This window comes from Rhinatrema bivittatum, chromosome 9 (assembly GCF_901001135.1).
Source record: "Rhinatrema bivittatum chromosome 9, aRhiBiv1.1, whole genome shotgun sequence".
Lineage (NCBI taxonomy): Eukaryota > Metazoa > Chordata > Amphibia > Gymnophiona > Rhinatrematidae > Rhinatrema > Rhinatrema bivittatum.
In genome coordinates this window covers 267,132,789-267,154,629 of record NC_042623.1, presented here as the reverse complement: position 1 = coordinate 267,154,629, position 21,841 = coordinate 267,132,789, and the positions used below count along the sequence as shown (strand labels likewise).

Below are 21,841 nucleotides of genomic sequence, written 5' to 3'. Positions count from 1 at the left end.
CAAATGTGAGGACTGACATCCTGCTGTCCTTGGAGAACACCTGTTACAGGTAAACAACTCTGCTTTCCTTTGGCAGAAAGGGGCAACAGATTTTGCCCATAATACTTCCTTATTCCTAAGAAGTCTGAAGGCTTCCACCCCATAATAGATCTGAGAACATAGAACATAGTTATCAAACAATGAACTTCCAGTCATCTGTCCTACTGGAGCTAAAATTGTTGGATCTCAAGGATGATTATACTCACATTCCCATTCATGCAGATGATTGGAAATACCTCCAGATTTACAGCAGAAAATTATCATCATCAATACATGGTCCTTCCTTTTTTGTTTATCCTCAGCCCTGAGAGTATTCAAAAAATGTCTAGCAATGGTTGTAGCTCATCTAAGAAAGGAAGACATCTTAATATTTCCATACTTAAATGACTAGTTAATATTGAGCACAACTTTCAAAAAATCCAACATTTCTGAAGATCATGCAGTTCACACTCTTCTTACTTTAGTGTTTGTCATCAATTATGAGAAGTCCCAGCTGGATCCTTCCCAGTATTTGAAGTTTATTGGAGCATGTCTGGATATATAGATGAGGAAAGCCATCCTACTAGTCTAGTAAATGAGTAATCTACTATGGTTACTATTCTCAGTACTCAGTCAGAATACTGTATCAACAAAATTTATCAAGTTACCAGGTCACATGGAGGTACATATTCTGCTGCTATGCAGCTTGGCTAGTTAGCCGGATAAACCTATCTTGCTGATTTAGCCTTTATGTTCAGTGATGCATTCACACTGGCTAACTTTAGGACAGGTCTACGGAACAACCAGACTTAGCTGAATAAGAATCTGGATGACTTTGCATATCGGAGTTAGCCGGATAACTTATCTGGCTAACTCACCCGGCTGCCGGCTTTTGCAGTGAATAGCACCATCGTGAAAGGTGGTGCTGTTCGGTGCACTACTGCCGACAATAGTAACATTATCGCCGACAGCGAAGACACCGCCGTCTCTGCCCCCTCCCTGCCCGACTCCTCCCCCCCCTAATTTGCATGATATCGCATGCAAAAAGGCCCTTTTCGCATGTGATAGAGGCTTATCTGGCAAAGTGGTGCTGAATATGGACCTCATAGTGACCACAATTCATGTGATTCCATTTGCATATCTCCATGTGAGACTACCACAGAAGGGTTTTTGGAACCAACATACTCAACCACTGTCTTACAGAATACTGATAACTTTCCTCTCTGTGATTTGCTATGTTGGAATCATTCCTCCAATCTTCATTCTATTGGATGCATCCGTGAATAAAGTTAATCTTGCCTTGGGAGCACATTTGGGCCACTTATATATGCCAGGAAGGTGACCAAAAAAAAAACCATCTCCATATAAACATTTTAGAAATAAAATCTATATTCAAAGCTCTAGGAGCTTTCAAAAAATTCATAAGGGGAAAGATCCTCCAGATTCAAAAGGACAATATTGTAGCTATGTACTAAACAAGAAGGAATGGAATCTTGTCCACAGTCAAGAAGCCCTCAATATACGGACTTGGGCAATAGAGAAGAATTCATCTCTATGTGACATACATTTCAGGGAAAGTCAATGTTCTGGCAGATAATTTGAGCCATCACTTTCACTTATAGCTTCATGAATGATTGTTATACAACACTATTCAAAGCATATTTCAAGAATGGGGTGTTTCCTAAATAGACGACGTTCCAGTTTCCTTGGTGGACAAACTCCTGATCTGCTATTCCAAAAGACCAGATTCCAGGGCCTTGGCCTGAAACACCTTGACAATCTCTTGGTTGGAAGGCTGATGTATGCTTCTCTTCCCCCCCCCCCCCCCCCCCCCCCCCCCCATTACTTCTAATCACCAGGACAATTCTGAAAGTAAAACAGGGCAAAGATGGTACTAATTTCCCCTTTCTGACCATACCAACCATGATTTCCTTGGCTTCAGAGACTGTTGATTGCTCAACCAATTCAACTTCTGAACGGTCCATATTCTCTAACCCAATACAATGAATCTCTTCATCAGCCTATGCTTTTTAATGTCGAACATGTTTATTGACTTTCCATCAAAGTAACTTTAAATATTACAACGCTCATTAAGAAGTACAATGAAGCAATTATCGTGTATTTTCACATGAATACACTACACATACAAATAAGTAATTAAACGATAACTACTATGGAGCATCACAAAAGGTACAGATATTTTGAGCTTGGGCTTTTTATATCAATTTGTCATACCCTGTTGTGCTTTCAGGGTTTGCAATGTTTCATTTGCCCTCTAAAGAATTCTATGCCTTCCTGCAAGTATGTTACTACTTGTTGGGTATTTTGAAAACACACTTGAATTTTGGCCTTTTGGGACAGCTTGAGGAGATATTAGTAGGGAATACAGGAGGACCTCCAAAATGTGCTAAATTTATGCGCCGACTAATGCTTCTTTCACAGGGGGGATTATATACTTACTTACTCTCTTTCACAAGTGGGCTGAATGGTCTGAATTTCTATTGACTTTACAAGAATTTCAAGCTTGCTTTTCTATGCTTTTTATTGCTAACGGCATGTATGTTGACAGCCAAATCCTAAGAACTATGCCTTTTTATTCAGAAATTAAAACAGTATTTCTAGAGGCTAAGAAATTATCTACTAGACATTCCTATGGATTTAAATGGAAAAGATTCTCCATCTAGTGTGCCAAACAGAAGGAAGATCCTTTTATTTGTGAAACTTACACATTATTGCAGCACCTTCTTCATCTTTCTCGGTCAGGTTTAAAATCAAATTTGATTAGCGTGCATTTGAGTGCTATTTGCAGTATGTCATCACTCTGAAGGTTTGCTTATTTCCTGACCTGCTAATAACGAGATTAATTAAAAATCTTTTGCATCTTCACCTGCCCATAAAAAATCAATAAAGTGGAATTTTAAGTCTTATCGGGACTGATGGACCCACATTTTCAACCCATGGCATAAAGTGGAGTGGAGGAATAGCTTAGTGATTAGAGCAGGGGGACTAACTATGAACCATGTAAGCCAGGATTCAAATCCTGCTGCTGCTCCTCCTTCTGACCTTGGGTAAGCCACTTCCTTCTCTATTACAGCAGATTCAAATTTAAATTGTGAGCCCTCTGTATGTTATCTACTTTGAATTGCCTGAAAAAGTGGAATATAAACCAAATAAATACCTTTCTTGGAAAATGCTATTTCTTATAGCATTTACTTCAGCAAAACAGTACATGAACTTCAAGCTTTAGTTGTCAACCCTCCATATACACAAATATTCAAAAATAGAGAAATAGTCAGAATTCACCTGAAATTTATACCAAAAGTTGTTTCTCAATGAATCAATCTATAAAAGTCCTTCCTTGTTAAAGCCGCATACCAATAAAGCAGAAAAAAAAAAGCTGCACGCTTTGGACCTTAGAAAAGCCATTCTGTTCTATTTAGAAAGGACAAGATTGCTTAAGAAGACTTCCCAATTCCCTTTCAGGAAGAATTCTCAATCTCTTTTGACTCGAACAGTCAGGGCCAGTCTGTAGGGAAGCAGATGCTTTCATTTTGGCTGTCTGACTGCATCTCATTTTGCCATAAAAACACTCCAGTTATGCTGACCAAAAATGCGAGAGCAATTGCCACTACAGTGCTGTTTCATCATTCCTCTTCCACAGAGGACATTTGCTAGGCGGCAACCTGGTCCTCTATTCACACTTTTACTAAACATTACTGTTTGCAAAAGTAGTTTCACACTGATAGTGCTTTTGGTCAAGCAGTCCTCAGAAACCTCTTCACTGAATATCTGCAATTCTCCCATCAACCTCTTTATTAATTAATGGGTTGCATTTTACTTAAGCAAGAAAACAATTTATCATGCAACCCTCAGCTTGAGAATCCCATCTTGTGTGGCTGTTTCTGTCCTGCTTCTTCTCAGAGAAAGTGAAGTTGCTTACCTGTAACAGGTGTTCTCCGTGGACTGCAGGACAAATCAGCCACACAATCCCCCCCCCCCCCCTGTAAAATTGAAGCTTAGCTAGGGAAAGGACTGAGGAGACTCGCGCGGGGTCGAAGCACAGGAACACTCAAGCATGCTTAGACTTCTTTCTGTGTTTTCAGTATGAGAGCATGTCCGGGCCTGCTCCATTAGATGATGTCACCCACTTGTGTAGCTGATTTCTCCTGCTGTCCATGGAAAACATCTGTTACAGGTAAGCAACTTCAATTCTCCCCCCACCCTGTGCTCCTTTTGATAAACGATTCAAGGATAATTAAATTCCATTGGCTGTTTCTCTGAAGATCTGCAAGTAATTAAAACCCATCAAATTATCACATATGATAGGAAGAGGGGCATGTTTATTGTAATAGAGCAAATTGTGATAAATAGGCTATCTTAGTGCTTTGTATTACAGCAAAGTGTGTTAACTTTTCACACTTTGCTGCAATACCACAATTATTGCATTTCCTAACCGCAACCACTGGGGGGAGAGAGAGGGAGAGAGAGAGTGTCTATAAGGCCCTTGTAGTAGTTAGCTATTTATAATCTCTATAGGAGGCTCACTTAGTAACCCGAGGTGAGGTTTAGGTATTAGTGTAGGAGTTAGGGGCCACTTTGTCATGCAGAGTGAGACGTACGAACAGAACAGTACACTTTTGTGAAGATTTGATGTCCTTCAGAGTGAGGAAACTCACGCAACGATGAGATTTGTACAATGTTCTCTCACCCTAGCTTGATGGACTCTCTACCTGGGTAACATCATGTTAGGTTGAGAGAACATTGTACAAATCTCATCGTTGCGTGAGTTTCCTCACTTCAAAGACATCAAATCTTCACAAGAGTGTACTGTTCTGTTCGTACATCTCACTCTGCATGTCAAATTGGCCCCTAACCCCTACACTACTTCCTAAACCTCACCTCGAGTTACTAGGTGGGCCTCCTATTGTAGCATAAATAGCTGATTATTTTGGTGCCACCCCCAGAGGCTATTCACTCTGACTCTCACTCTCAGGTCCCTTCCCCAATCCTTCCCAGCCTAAAAATTCCCAAAACACAATTTGTGACAAAATTGAAATTTGCATTATGGGCATATCGCACAGCTTAACGCCAATGAAAAAGGTGTAGTTATTTTCAGTGTTAAAACTGTGCAATATGGCTTCGCAAAGTGTGAAGCCAGCCCACTTTTACAAAAATTCCGCCCCCAACTCCTCCCCTTTTAAAAATTAGCATCACACCATGCGTTATGGTGCTTTTCGCATGTGTTAAGGCATTTTTCACATGCGAAAACGCCTTAACACATGCGAAAACACCATAATGCGAGTTGGAAAATAACCCCCTTAGTGAGATGCAAGGAAATTAAATCTATTAGTTATGTCTTTTAGAAGACTGGCTGCCTTTTTTTGGGAGACTTCACTAAACTGTGATGGACTTTATCACTTTTTTTTTTCTTTCTGCTCCTATGTAGAATTTCCTCGACTTTTCATGAGGTTGCTCCTGAATCGTTTGTTCCTTTTGATGGTCCTAGCTCAGTGCAGCTTCTCCTCTGTCATAGCTGCACTCTCCACCTTCCTCAACAAGTTTCTGGAGAAGCAGTATGGCACCACCGCCTCCTATGCCAACTTCCTCATTGGTGAGTGACTAGAGAGCTGTATGTACACACACTCTAGAGTTTATATACCACTTTTCTGGTCCATAAAAGGACCACCTAAGTGGTTTACAACAAGCGCTAAATAAATAAGAACATAATCAAAAACTTCATAATTATACATAATATACAATGAAATGCATAAAAATCAAATTCATAATTCATGATCAGCTACATCCTAAATATACATAATCCAATATATAATCAAATAAGAATATAAGAACATAAGAAATTGCCATGCTGGGTCAGACCAAGGGTCCATCAAGCCCAGCATCCTGTTTCCAACAGTGGCCAATCCAGGCCACAAGAACCTGGCAAGTATCCAAAAACTAAGTCTATTCCATGTAACCATTGCTAATGGCAGTGGCTATTCTCTAAGTGAACTTGATTAATAGCAGTTAATGGACTTCTCCTCCAAGAACTTATCCAAACCTTTTTTGAACCCAGCTGTATTAACTGCTCTAACCACATCCTCTGGCAACAAATTCCAGAGTTTAATTGTGCGTTGAGTAAAAAAGAACTTTCTCCGATTAGTTTTAAATGTGCCCCATGCTAACTTCATGGAGTGCCCCCTAGTCCTTCTATTATCCGAAAGAGTAAATAACCGATTCACATCTACCCGTTCTAGACCTCTCATGATTTTAAAGACCTCTATCATATCCCCCCTCAGTCGTCTCTTCTCCAAGCTGAAAAGTCCTAACCTCTTTAGTCTTTCCTCATAGGGGAGCTGTTCCATTCCCTTTATCATTTTGGTTGCCCTTCTCTGTACCTTCTCCATCGCAATTATATCTTTTTTGAGATGTGGTGACCAGAATTGTACATATAATAATAATAAATTCAAAGTATAAAACCCCCCAACCAACAAAATACCTGGTCACCCCCCCCCCATCCAGGGGCTGAAATGTAAAAACAAGGTCATTAAATATAATATAATATAGTCCCACCCCCCTGGAACTTGTCATCTCCGGGGCCGAAAGGGATCTTAAAAGCCAGCACAGCCCGCAGGTACCTCTCTGCGTTCCCGGCCTCCGATGCCGGCAGCTGGACCCTGCTCGATCAGAGCTGACCCACCGGGGTCAAGGGAACCGCACTCGAGCCACGCGGCCCTCCGGACACCCTTGCTGCCGGCTTCCCCCAGCTCGGCATTAGTCCCACCCCCCTGGAACACGTCATCTCCGGGGCCGAAAGGGATCTTAAAAGCCAGCACAGCCCACTGGCGTCGCGTGCCAAAGGCGAGCGACTAAAGGGCCTGTCCCTTTGTGCGCCCCTTAGTGTCGCCCCCGTTTCAGTCTCCTCCTGCCCCCCCGGACAGGTTTTGCTGTCTGGTTTTGCTGCCCTGCCTGGAGAAGGATCCCCCTCCTCTAATCAACTTTGCTCTGCACCCCCCCCTCAAACGCCTCACCAACTTGCTGTCCTACATCACCTGCTCCTTCGTCCCCGCTGCTTGCTAAGCTGCCCATTCACCAGAGTAAATCCCTTTCCCTCCACCACCGCCTATCACCCTATCATTCCTCCTACCAGACTTCTCTAAACGACATCCCTCATTTTTCCCCTAACTTTCCCTGCCACTCACCCCTCCTCCTCTAGCACTCCCTGCCCTCCCCGTCTATATCTTCCACTGCCTTTCACCATGCATTCCTACCCCATTCCCATCATCAAACACCATAATCCTTACTCCCGCCCAAAACCAAATGCACAACCACAACCCTACAGATCTTTACTCCCCAACATTACCACCCCATTCACTCAGCTAATGGGTCTCACCACCTTTGCCATCCTCCTCCTAAATGCACAATCCATTGTCAAAAAAACTGTATTAGTTAATGATATCCTCACTGATGACCGGCCTGACATCTGTGCCATTACCGAGACATGGCTAAAAGCCTCTGATACTGTTTTGCTCAACCAACTTCCCACTGACCAATACGACATCATCTCCATCCCACGACCCAAGAAACGTGGTGGTGGCCTCCTTTTAGCAGCAAACAAGAATCTACAACTATCCCATCTCCCAATCCCCTCCCATCACAAATTGGAGATTGAATTATTTAAATCCCGATTAACCCCCCACCTCCAGCTATTCCTAATATACGCGTCCCCAGGGATTCTTGAGAAAAACCCCTCCCCCTTAATAGAATTCGTCACCAAAAACATTAATATAAACCTCCCTGCTATCATTCTTGAAGACTTTAATCTCCATATTGATTCCACCCCCCCATTAGTCTCCTGCGACACCCTAATTAGCTCTATGAGGGCCCTGGGCTTCCATCAAGCTGTCACCGCCCCCACCCACAAGGCAGGCCACACCCTCGACCTCATCTTCACTAATGCCCTCATACACTCAGACCCCCCCACATGCATACCTATCCCCTGGTCCGACCATTACCGCATTGAAACTACTTGCTCTATAAAAAAACACCAGAACACTTCACCACCCAAAAAAACCATACACTTCCGCAAACCATGCAAAAGTGATGACCTTATCTCAACCTTCACCAAGGAACTCATCAATCTAGATCTCACCAATGCGGACTCTGCCTTCTCCTCTTGGTCCAAAATAACTAGCACAATCACCAACCATCTCTGCCTTACCCAGACCCGTGAAATAAACCCCACAAAGCATAAAAAGAAACCATGGTAAACCTCTGAACTAAAAAATATGAAACTCACCCTCCATAAAAAAGAAAAAAAATTGTGCCTGGATCCCTCTACCTCCCAACTCACAAAATTCAGAGCTTACCTCCACGCCTACAGAGAAGCTATCAATAAAACTAAAAGAGACTTCTACGCCCAAAGAATACACCAATACCAATTCAATGCTCGAGCCCTCTTTGAATTTGCGACCAGCTTAACCAAATCTCCCGCCCTCACTGCCCACAACTCTGACGACCAGGCCAATTGTGAAAACCTCGCTCGCTACTTCCACGACAAAATCCTCAACATTATGTCACACTTCATTGTACCTCTATCACCCACAAACACTCAATCCACTCAGTTTATAAATGACCCTTCCTCCACCACCACGAACACCCAAGCATCCAACCCCCCCCCCAAACCTCCCGTTCTTTATGAACACTACTGAAATGGAAGTTGAGTCTATTCTTAAGAAAATAAAACCAACAATACACCCATCTGATAACATTCCAACTAAAACCCTCCTCACCATCCCTAACACAATTGCTAAACCCATCTCCCTCATCCTCAATAGATCCATAACTCTTGGCTCTGCCCCAAACCAATTAAAACAGGCCATTAGAAAACCCATCCTTAAAAACACTCCCTTGATCCTACTGAACCTGCCAACTTTCGCCCCATATCCAACCTCCCATTCCTATCCAAAATCTTAGAAAAGATTATCAATCGCCAACTTACTGATTTACTTGAATGAGAACCACATCCTTTTCCCCTCTCAATACGGTTTCCGTAAACACCATAGTACGGAAACCCTCCTCATATCGCTGGCCGACTACATCTTTAAAGCCCTAGACAATGGTCAATCCTACATCCTTGCCCTACTTGATATTTCCTCCACCTTTGATACTGTCAATCACAATATCTTAATTAATCGCCTCCATGAAATTGGCATTTCAGGATCCACGCTCCTCTGGTTCCAGTCTTTCCTTACAAATCGTCAATACAGAGTAAAAATTGGGAATAATGAATCTAATTCATTTAACCTGGCACAAGGCATTCCCCAAGGCTCCTCACTTTCTTCCACCTTATTTAACATATACCTCCTTCCCCTATGCCGTCTCCAGTCTAAACTCGGTCTTCCACATTTCATATATGCCGACGACATTCAGATTCTCATCCCTAATGCAATCAAAACCTGGGAAGCAGCCCTCCCCGCCATCAACTCTCTGCTAACTGACAACTTCCTTGCCCTTAATACAGCAAAAACTGAGCTTCTAGCCATTTCTCCCAACTTTATCACCATCAATCCCCCTTCAATCAATTCCCCTACACCTCCCAATACCTTCTCCTCTCACGTCCACAGCCTCGGTGTCATCATAGACAATCAATTTAATCTAAAAAAATTCATAAACACAACACTAAAAGATGGCTTTTTCAAACTACATACGTTAAAAAAAACTCAAACCCCTACTACACCTCAATGATTTTCACACTATACTACAAGCCATCATTCTGACTAAAATTGATTACTGCAATGCCATTCTTCTAGGTTTCCCATAAAGCACGATCCAACCCTTACAAATTCTCCAAAATGCGGCTGCCCGCATCCTTACAAATGTACACAAAAATGACCATATCACCCCGGTACTCAAACATTTACATTGGTTACCCATAACATCCCGGATACAATATAAAACTCTCACTTTAATTCATAAATCCCTCCATAACAATGACATGCAATGGTTCAAGGAACACCTCTACTTCCACAACACTGCCAGACCCACCAGAAAACAACACGACTGAAGTCCACCGCTAACCATGCCCTCTCCACTGCTGGCCCTTCTTTATGGAATAATATGCCTCATACTCTGCGACAGGAACCATGCTATAAGAAATTTAAACAGAACCTCAAAACATGGCTCTTCAAGCAAGCCTTCACTTGAGCCATCCCTCTCCCACTGCCTTCACCTCCTCTCCCCCCCCTTTTTTCTATTTTTTTTTTTTTTTGTTAGTTACCGTACCTCCTCTCGCCCTTCCCTCCCTCCCCTCTCCGCCTATTCTATTTCTTTCTCTCCCTCTCTTAGCCACGGTATATATGCTTTCACCTTTTTTATAATGATAATGTACACCACTGAGTAAATATACCTCTCAGAAACTTTAATTCTTCGTTTACCAAGCCAATTGTATATGCATTTATATATTTTGTCTTTTATCGATGACCTTGTTTACATGCTGTTGCACATAGTAATGACTCCCATAACAGTCAATGTGACTACCTAGTTATAGCCTGCTTCTGAAATGTTGTTCACTAAGTTATATGTAAAGCCTGTTGCTGAATTTACTGTTTCTCTGTAAACCAATTAGATGTTCCGAATGATTATCGGTATATAAAAAACCACAAATAAATAAATAAATAATATGATAATATAAAATAATCCATAAAATACCATAATGTATGTGCATAATGATTTAAATCTGAATTCTCCATCAGTTCCCTGTACATACCCGGATCAGTCCAGACTCCTGGGTTTTGCCCCCCCCACCCCCCTAGCAGATGGAGACAGAGAAGTTTTCAAAACAAAACTCCACCTTATATAGGATGGTGCCACCTACAGTCTGGCAGTATTTCTCTGTCTCCAGCAGATGGTGGAGGTGCAAAACCTACAGTCTGATTACTTAGTGTAGATAATTTTTTTTTGTGGTGATTTGTTAATCTGAGAAGTTCAGCAGTTTGGAAAAGCATATTTTAGGCTAGGTCCAAATGGTTTCAGAAGGCATTTGGTGGCCTCCCAGGGGGTTGCCAGGTCCTGAGGGGACCATCCCCCCTGGTTTCAGAGGCAGCTGCAGCTAAGGGCTGAGAGCTCTGTTGCTGGGTGTATGCAGCACTGGGGTGATACCGGGGAGCCCGGCTCACTCATCCCAGACAGTTCAGGAACCGCGACAGACTGGACAAGTAAAGTTTGATTGGAAAAAAAAAAGTTTGTTTTTTCTTGTCTCTCGGACTCTGCTGCTCCTCGCAGTCGCGGTTCGGGCCACCAGGGTGGTTGCAGCGTTCGCTGGATATTTCAGGCAGGTGTTTACTGTTTGTCTCCTGTTGATAATCCCGCGGAGGTCGGCTTGTCACACGTGCAGCTTGGCGCACGCACCTCTACAGAGAGGGATTGTGCTCCATCTGTTTCCCGGGGGGAGGGGGAGCTTCCATGGCCTTTGGGAGGGTAGTTGTGCGCGTTCAGACTGTCTCCATAGCGTTTGGGGAGCTAGAGCCTCCTTCTTCGGGTCTGTTCCCGTTGAGCGCGGGAACAGACACCATTTTGGATGTTTTGCGCCAGCAATGAGGAAAGAGACGCTGACAGTGGCAGGGGAGGGGAATCTTCCGCCGCCATTATCTTCTCATCCCACGGCTCCTGAGGGGGGCAAATCGCTGGGAAAGGCAGCAAAAGCTGTGGAGGACAGCCCCGAGGGGGTCTCAGATGATTCATCTTCCTCCTTCCTTCTCTTCAGACTTTGTGCCCTACTGCACCAGACTTTTGAAGCCAGAAAGAAAAAAAAATGTGTCTAATGCTATTGGGATTGAGCCACTGGTTAAGCACCGTAAGAGGGCCAGGACACATACGGTAATAGCGCTGGACCTAACAGGGGATGCCGTCCCTTAAGATTGGTGGCGCCTCAGACAGCCACAGAGTCGTTATCAGTGGAGTCGGACCAGGATGTTCTAGACCTACTGTCCCAGCTCGCTTTAGATTTTGCACGGCGTCTCCAACATCGTTTTTCTAGTCTCTCCATGCGCTTACGACCTGAAGCATCGGGCGGTGCTAGAGACATTGCAGTGCCTCCTCAGTCTTGGTGCTCTTACGCCCGTGCCCGTAGCGGAACAAAGGAAGGACCGTTACTCCATTTATTTTGTGGTACAAAAAAGGAGGGGACCTCGTGACCCATATTCGACTTCAAACGGGTCAACCGATGTCTTCATATAACCCGCTTCCGTATGGAGACCTCAAGGTCTGTCATAGCTTCAGTTTCAAAGTGGAGAGTTTCTAGCATTGCTAGATCTAACGGTAGCGTACCTGCTCATCAGAATTCGACTTGCTGCCGCTCCCAGGTCCTTTACCAAGATAGTGGTGGTAGTAGCAGCTCGGCTGCGGAGGGAAGGTCTGTTGGTGCATCCCTACCTCGACGACTGGCTGTTCTGGGCGAAATCAGAGTCGCTTTGCCATTCAGCTGTCAGCCAAGTGCTTCAGCGCCTGCGAACACTCGAGGGGGTTGTCAGCCTTCCCTAGAGTCATCTGGTGCTCTCTCAATCGTTGGAGTTTCTGGGAGCAGGGTGTTCTAAAGCAGCAGGGTCAGATTCGGGTGTTATTGTCCAAACATCCTCTCCGAGTTTGGGATTTTCTTGAGAGTACTAGGTTCAATGACGTCTATTCTGGAGTTGGTCCCATGGTCTTTTGCTCACATGTGGCCTTTACAGTTGGCGTGGCTTTCTCGGTAGAGTCCAGTTTCGAGCAATTTCATCTTCCCCTGCCTCTTACGGAATCCACGAGCTCCGTCTTGATTGGTATCTTCTCTCGGACACCTTGAGTCATGGAGTACCCTTGGTTGTGCCCGAGTGGACAAATAATTATCATGGATGCCAGTTTCTCAGGCTGGGGAGCAATCTGTCTAGTGAAGTTCGTGCAAGAACAGTGGTCCCAAGGGAATCTCAGTGGTCCATCAATCGCCTGGTGACCAGGGTGGTACGTTTAGCTCTGTCGGCATTTCTCCTGATGCTTCAGGGGAAATTGGTCAGGCTATTATCAGACAATGCAACCATGGTGGCTTATATTTTATCACCAAGAAAATACCAAGAGCAAATCGTTGATGTTGGAAGCTCTTCAGTTGATCATCTGGGCTGAGCAGAATCCGGTCAGCATTGCGGCGTCTTACCTAGCCGGGGTCGACAACGTTCATGCAGATTTCCTCAGTCGGCACCATCTAGATCACGGGGAGTTAGCCGAGGAGGCTTTTCGGAGCATTTGCGACACTGGGGGCATACCCAGCATGGATCTTAAGGCAACCAATCAGAATGCCAAGGCTCCGCACTTCTTCGTTGGCCACAGAGACACAGGAGTGGAAGGTGTGGACGCTTTGGTTCTTCCCTGGCCAGGAAATTTTCCTTTGTATGTCTTTCCGCCTTGGCCGTGGAAATTTTCCTTTGTATGTCTTTCCGCCTTGGCCGTTGATCGGCAGAGTACTCAGGAGAATAGAGCTTCTTCCGTTGGAGATTGTACTCATGGCTCCAGAATGGCCGAGACGTCCATGGTTTGCGGATCTCGTCAATTTGAAGTTGGCGGGGCCCCTGCGATTTCAGGACCTTCCGAACCGTCTACATCAGGGCCCCATCTATTTCAATGAGGCAGATCGCTGTTGTCTAGTGGCATGGCTTTTGAAAGGCAGCATCTGAAGAGTGAGGGTTATTCGGACACGGTGGTCACTGCCCTCCTGAGATCTCATAAAACATCTGCTTTGCTCGTGTATGTCCGGGTGTGGAAGGTTTTCGAGTCTTGGTGTATAGAATGTGAGGTTCTTCCTCTCCAGGCGTCGATTTCCAATATCTTGGGGTTTCTTCAGGAAGGTTTTTCTAAGGGATTGTCTTGTAGTTCTCTGAAAGTGCGAGTGGTAGCTCTTGGTATTTTGCGCAGTTCAATCTGGGGGTAGTGTTAGCTTCGCATCCGGATGTGACTTGTTTTTTTTTAGGCGTGCTAAGCACTTACGCCCTCCAGTCAGACACCCCTGTCCTTCCTGAAATCTAAACTTGGTTCTCAGGGCTTTATGTGCTGTGCCGTTGGAGCCTCTGAAATGGGTTAGGTTGAAAGATCTAAAGATAAAAGTAGTTTGGTAGCGATTACTTCATCACATAGGGTGTCCGAGCTCCAGGCATTGTCATACAGAGAGCTTTTTCCTACGAATTTTTGTTTCTGGAGTCTCCTTGCGGACTGTTCCTTCATTTCTTCCCAAGGTGGTTTCCGCTTTTCATTTGAATCAATCTGTGGAGCTCCCCTGGTTTCCGGGACTGGATAGGTCCGATCTCGTTTCCAGAAAGTTGCTGAAGCTGGATGTTTGTAGAGTCTTACTGCGCTTTTTTGGAGATGACAAACAGTTTTCTATGTCTGTCCAGCCTTTGGTGCAGGGGAGTGGACCGAAACGAGGTCATGGAACATCAAAGACCACAATCGCCCGCTGATTGCAAGAAGCAATCACTTCAACATGAAATTGTCTAATTTGTGAAAAACGAATGCACATGCTAATAAATAAAATACATTTTGCCATTTAGACAGATAAGTTTTCAGTTATCTGTCTAAATGGCTTTTGAATATCGACCTCAGGATCTTTCTGGTAATGAATCCAAAGGGTCATTACACTTCATACCTACTCACCTCCCTGAAGCAGTTGGGTATTAATCTCTGGAAGAGGCTGATGCGTAATAGATAATTCCCTCTGCTGTCTACAGAGAACCCTATTTACAGGTAAGCACACCTGCTTTACCTACAGGCTTTTGCACCAATTCCTAAAGCAAAAGTGCATGCAGTCATTTGCACCTGCTTTTTCTGCTGGTAGAATTTTTCTATAAAAGTGTGCACAAAGGTTTGAAAATGCAGTCTGTGTACATATTTTTCTTCTCCTAACCTAAACATGTCTTCCTCTCACCGTGGATAAAAGTATTCGCATTGTGGAAGAACATGCATACTTTAAGTAGCATTGAGGGTGGGCAAGTCTCAGTTAACATGCTTTTTATCTGGGTACATTGCTTTGAAAATGCGTTCTTCCCAGGACTTTGATGTGATTCCCCCGACATGCATCAAAGTGCTCACTTGCGTTACATGCATAGGATATGTAAAGCAATTTCCTTCCCTTTTCAAAGCTGCTCCTGTCATAGTCTAAGAAAAGGAAAAACTAGATGACAGCCTTAGGCTGGAAACAGCCACAGTGCATCTCCTGCTTAGGTGTCAGTCGCAAATTATTCTTGGCTAGAAACTTGGCTCTATGTCCCATCAAGGTCATCGTCCGGTAAGAGTTTTCTCAAAGCTCCCTTCTGACTGGAACTTGTTGCTTTGAATACTGCAGCCAGGAAAAGTTTGAAGAAACCTATGCCACTCATATCCTCTTTGTCAGAATAGAGCAAATGGCTTTTATTTGTGAGGAGGCTCCTGGGACTGCCTTTGATTTTCAGAAAGGGGTGTATCTCCAAGAGCAGATTGGGAGTAAGCAGCATGAAGGCTAAAAATCTGCAAAAGGCTCCCCTTTTTTGACAAGGAGAGGGACCCACACAAGATCATACAAATGTATTATGAAGTTGTCTGTGGTGATAAAAGGCAAAATAAAGTTTCCTGGAATAGTTTGTTCTTAACTGCAATGGAGTTTTCTGAAACTTCTTGTAAAAAGGATCTTCAAAGCACTCAGCATGGTATAGCTCCTTACATCCAAAGAAGAGAAATGAGACTGTTCTTACTAGAATAAGAGGATCTTCCTAGGACACTGAGAACGGCAAAGGCTGCTGAATCATGAAAAACTTGTTTCCATTTGCAACCCATTGTTCAGTAGTTAGAGCAAGCACAGGTGAGGTTCAGAGTCCACCCTCGTACAAGATAATGCCAATTCTGGGACACACTTCTGCACAATGTACAATCTGTTTCCTCTGGTATATGTTTCTAATTTCAGTGACCAAGAGCTTTTGTGTAATACCAATTAATTGTGTTGGGTTTTTTGTTTTTAATACACACATTCCCATTGTTTGCTTAGAATTAATTTCAGCAAACAGCTGTTCAATAGGAGAACTGGCTGCATGTACCTTCAAGAACAGTAGCATTAATTCATGGAGTAACTGCACCCCATTTCTCTTACTCGCAACTCCATCTTGAGATAGTGTTGCCTTGTCTGCCTGGTCAGGTGAGTTCATCCCTATGTTCATGGGACTACTGTCCTTCATGTTAAAAAGAAAAAGTCCCAGAACAAAAATTGGAGCTGGATCAGCATGTCATGCGGAATCCAGCTCAGGTACAGTACTATCTCTAACCTTGTTCTTGCAGGGGATAATTTTTCAGATAGCCTGCATAGTAGTAAAGTATGAGGGTGCTTTTAACAAACATACTTTATGCTAATTTTCTGTGAGAAATTAACTGGGAAATAAAGTACTTGAGCTGTGAGTGCCTGCATACTTTGCATCTGTTTTACATGAGTAGCTGAGAGAGGTCATGCGTGAGTGCCATTTTCCTCTCCTGAGCTAAACATGCCCCAGAAATGTCTCCTCGCAGTCTGGCTAAAAGGACACACTGTAGGGGAAGAGCGTGGCCAACGAGCGAGATGGCCGTTTGAATCTGAGCTCCGGCTTTCCTCGAGTCACTGTTGTTGAAATCACTGCACATCCTTCTCACATTTGGCTCCCAGAGAGGCTGTTCTTAAGTTTATTCCACCCCGATGGCTACCAAGGAAAAAAGCCCGGATCTTAAACAATTTTCTTATGTAAAAGTGACATCTGAATCTCAAGGGCCTGGTGAAACCGAGGAAGCCGCGGTCCAGAGTGATTCAGCTATGCAGACTGCAGTGGATTGTGGGGGGGTCAGAGGTGCAATCATAAGATCTTCTGTCCAGAGAAGAATTTAGGCAATGGTTTTGTGATCTGCGCAAAGAAGTGCACGAAACAGAGCTGGACCTGATGGCTGTGATAACCCAAATGAGAGAGGAAATGTCAGATATTGGGCATAGAGTGGATGACTGCGGTATACGTCTGGAACTGCAAGCCAATAAAGTAGTGAAATTACAAACTCAATATAGTTAACTATCCCAGAAAAATGTGGAACTTCAAGCTAAATTCAAGGATTTAGCGAACCGGAATTGCTGTTGCAATTTCCAGTTTCACAGCATACCAGAGACTGACGACTATAAGAATTGCCACACGGTGGTGCAGAATCTGTGTGCTTTTTTTCTTGGGCCAGAATCGAGGCCTGGAAACACCATTAACTGTGGCAGAGGTGGAAATAGAAAGGGTGCACCGGACCTTGGGCCCTAAAGTGGGGAGTAATCCCCGCGACATTGTGGCTTGTTTCCACCGTTTTCCTATAAAAGAAAGAGTACTCATTGAGGCCAGAAAACAGACGAGGCTTTGGGAGTCACACACCATTGAGGTATTTGCGGATTTGCTGCCAGTTACTATTAAGAAGAGATTGGACTTTAGGGATATAACTTCAGCATTACGAAAAGAGGAGATTCATTACCGGTGACTTTCCCTTTGGACTAGCGATGACCAGTCATGGTGTAACTTCGAAGGTTAAAGTGGTGGAGGAAGCGGAAGCCATTTTGTTGGAAGCAGGTGTCGTGGTAAAGAAAGCTTTGTCTCAGAAAGTACCAGCTGTACTATCAAAGGATGACCTTCCCACATGGCAATGAGTGGGGAAAGGAGGCCGCAGGCTGAGGAGGCATTCTGGAGACTTCTTTTCCTCTAAGGACAGTGGAAAGGGCTGAACTGTGTGTTTCTGAATTTTTAGTTGGCGCTGCTTTATGACCCTTTAGCTTTTGTGATATCCTTGCTGGCTCTGTGACAGTGTATTATAGTTGATATGTATGAAGTTGCGGTTAATTTCCATGCGTATGGGTATACTTAGTGTTTGTGGTTCGGGGGAGCTCAGATTTTATCTTTAGTATGTTCTCGCCTCATACTGCATTTGCAGTTCTGCTATGGTGTAATAGCAGATGGGTGGGGCCTGGGGTTGGGGAAAGGGGATTTATACATGTACCAGTGGGTAGTCTGGGACACAGTGGATCTTGTATGCAGGACACTGTGGGGGGAGGTTGTAATTTCAAAGGGATATCTTTATTTAGTTTGGTATTCTTGTTCCCATGGTGGTGTGGATTTTCCCTCTTGCAATTATATTTTTATTCACGTTTTCTACTTCTTTATGATGGCTGAAATGAGAATTATGTTCTTAAATGTTAAGGAGTTAAATATTCCTCTTAAAAGACAACTTCTTAAATCTGAGATTTTAGATATGAGGGCATCCATTGTAGTACTTAAAGAAACTCATTTAAAAAAAAATGTTATGAGTACCTTTTAAAGTGGTCTATTTTTCCATCTCAAGTTTTTTGCAGCCGCAACCAAAACTGAAAAATATACTGGGGTGGGGATTTTATTCCATAAGGATTTTAAAGGCTTAATCACAAAAAGTTATGCAGACCCCCAAGGGTAGGTTTCTATTGGTTAAATTTAAGTTGGAGGGTGACGTATACTCCTTGGTAAATGTTATGCTCCTACTGTAGGTCAGGTGGCCTTCTTCGCGGCTCTTGGTGCATTGTTGAATTCAGAGGGAGAGGGCTATTTGATTGTAGCAGGGGATTTTAACACAAATAATCTCAACATCAGATTACCAGGATCAAAACAGAAGAGGGGGGAAATGCTGACGACACCTAGTGATATTCGGCAAAGGTTCATGCATTTTTATGGGGAGTTGTATAGAGCGGATTCTTCTATCACTGGAAGTCAGATGAAATGTTTACAAATGCCCAAATTTTCAAAGCGCTGCATGTGCTAAAACTGGGGGTAGGCTTGTGGCTGGGCCGTGTGTGCGCCGAGCGCATTTTAAAAAATGAACCAGTCACGCGCATATCCTCCGGTACGTGCAGAAATGCCGGCCTGTCTCACAGGGCCGGGCCATGGTGTGTGTGGTCTGGGCGGGGAGGGGCAGGGCAGGGGATGGCCGGGACAGTGGCCATTAGGCCCTGTCCCAGGGAAGCGCATGCCAGCAGCTGGCTGGCACTCATAACTTCTGCTCCGAAGGAGCAGGTAAGTTAAAGAACAAGAAAAAACTATAGGTAAGGATTAGGAGTTGGGGAGGAGAGGGGAAAAGGTAGGAAGGGTAGATAGGGAAGTTCCCTCCCAGTCCGCTCCTTAATTGCCGACGTGCGCATGTTATAAAATTGCCGCGTCCATGTGCACGTGCCAGGAACCACGTGCGCAGGTTTTAAAATCGACCTCATAGATTCTATAGATCTTCCTAGTCTTATGGAAGGAGAAGAAACAGTTTTTGATGCTAAAATAGCATCTCGAGGTCTTACAGGTGATTAAAGATCTATAGGTAAATAAAGCTGCGGGACTGGATGGTTTTACTGCTCTTTTTTATAAAAAGTTCTCTTCTAAATTGGTACCCCTATTGTTGAAGTGGTATAATTCATTACGTTTGGGTAACTCTATTTGCTGGGGCCAATGTAGCTGGGATTACAATTTTAGCCAAGCCTGGGCGAGATCTGACTCTCTGTGGATCTTATAGACCCATTTCATTGATTAATGTGGATCTCAAGATATTGGCCAAAATATTGGCTAATCGCTTGAATAGGGTGATGGCATGGGTGGTACATCCTGACCAGGCAGGTTTTATACCTGGAAGGATGGCCGCTAACAATGTGCATAAGATTATTGATCTAATTTGGTGGGTCAGGAAAGAACATATTCCTGCGGTTTTGCTTTTGGTAGACGCTGAGAAAGCATTTGATATGGTGCATTGGCCATTCTTGTTTCGTACTTTGGGGAAAATGAATTTTGGATCTTTCTTTCTCAGCTGGCTGCAACAGCTTTACTCCGACCCGAAGGCTTGTGACAAGTTAATGGTGCATATTCTAACTTCTTTAATATACAAAGGGAGACCAGGCAATGGTGCCCTCTGTCCCCTTTGTTGTTCGTGTTGTTTTTAGAGTCTCTTGCGATTAAAAAAGGAAATTAAGAAGGATATGTGGCGTTACAGTGGGGGAACAGGATTATAAATTATCACTCTTCACTGATGATATTTTATTTAATTTGTCAAATCCCGCCTCTTCTCTGGGCGTGTGTGAGAGAGTGTGTGTGTGGGGGGGGGGGGGGGGGTGTTTGATGCCTTGAGTGAGTTCAGTAGAGTTTTTGGTTTTAAATTAAATTTAGAAAAATCAAAGTTATTTAATCTTACCTTTTTAGATGGTCAGCTCCCTTTGTTGAGAAGTATATTTTCTTTTAAGTGGGCCAAAAAGAGTATCAAGTACTTGGGGATTCTGATCAGTAACTGTTTAGAAGACCTGTATGAGTTGAATTATACTCCCTTATTAAAGAATATTTATCATGATTTAAATCTTTGGTCTTGCTTTATTTTGTCATGGTTCAGTAGGATTGCCACCATAAAAATGAACATTTTGCCTAGGTTTGGATATTTTTTCAAGTCTCTTCCAATTCATATCACTACTGCGGCATTGAAGCGCTGGCAACAGCATATCTTTGCTTTCATCTGGAAGCGTAGACCCCTTAGGATCGCGAGTAGGGTAATGTTTCACCATAAACTACAGGGAGGATTGGGTGTGCCTAATCTTAATTGGTACTACATAGCGGCCCGACTACATGCCATATTAGATTGGAATAGAAAGGGTGAACAAAGGTTTTGGGTGCTGATAGAGTAAGCGATAGTGGAGGGGTATGTCTTTATGGGCTTTAACTTGGCAACCTTGGTCGAACTGGTTGCAGGTATTATGTTTGCCTCCAACTACGGACAACACTTTGAGATTGTGGAAACAATGGAAATCTAATCTAATAGGTAGTCGTCTTATTTTTTAAATTCAGCTATTAGTTACAATACCTCTTTTACGGTGGGGCTGTCTGCCCACTATTTTCAGCACTGGGTGGCTAAAGGGCTAATATGAATGGAAATGTTTTAGGGAGCACAGCGGTATTTCACCTTTCGGGAGTTACAGGATAAATATGATTTAGAGGATGGGGAAGCTTCTCGTTATTTACAACTTAGACACTTTTAGGTCACACAAAAAGGTTGGAGAAGATTTACTTTTAGGTAAAACTCAATTCCAACATTGGTGTGATCATGCCGAAACTATGAAAGGTATGATAACCAATATATATAGGCTTCTTAATAAAGATCCGATAAGGCGCTCTGCTTTTGTTATGGCTTGGGAGAAGGATCTGGGGCAGGAATTGTCTGTCTAGGAATGGGATTTGATATTCCTTAATACAAAGAGGAGCTCTGTCTCAGTGCTGATCTGTGTAGGAAGGGTTGTGGAGATAGAGGAACCTTCTATCATATGTGGTGGGGGGTGTCCCAGGATTGTTTTGTTCTGGGAGGCAGTCTTTTCCTTTGCTTAGAGGTTCTCTGGAACCCAATTGCACTTCTCTCCTGGAAATGTGTTATTGAACCCACCTTTGGACATCTCAACTAATAATGTGGCTTTTGGTACTTCAGATTGTGCTTTCTGCGTGTTGTGAGTTGGCCTCCTGTTGGAAATCTGATATTATTCCGTCTATGGATGCTGTTAGGAGGCTTAAACGGATCTGTATTTTATACAAACTAACTGCTGCTAAAAATCATGTGCCCCTAAGTTAAATAGGGTATGTGACCCATTTTTACAATGGTTGTCTTTGCAACCATAATTTCATTAGTGCCCAAGCAAGTATATTCCTATTTCTTTTTCCCAATTACTTCCGGGAAGCTCAAATTTTCAGCGTACGTATGACTTAGATGTCCCAGTCCAGGCTGTTATGTGTTATAGCTTTTTCTCACTGGTTACTGTAAG

At 43.5% G+C, this 21,841-nt stretch overlaps 1 protein-coding gene across 2 annotated transcripts in view; it reads left to right on the top strand.

Moving 5' to 3' along the window:
• SLCO2A1 (solute carrier organic anion transporter family member 2A1) overlaps nucleotides 1–21,841 on the top strand; it is a 127,673-nt gene that overhangs the window by 78,432 nt on the left and 27,400 nt on the right. For both annotated transcript variants that reach the window (XM_029615266.1, XM_029615267.1), the window contains one exon: nucleotides 5,465–5,629. In XM_029615266.1, coding sequence (XP_029471126.1) covers nucleotides 5,465–5,629 — 165 coding nt within the window. The remainder of the gene's footprint in view (nucleotides 1–5,464; nucleotides 5,630–21,841) is intronic.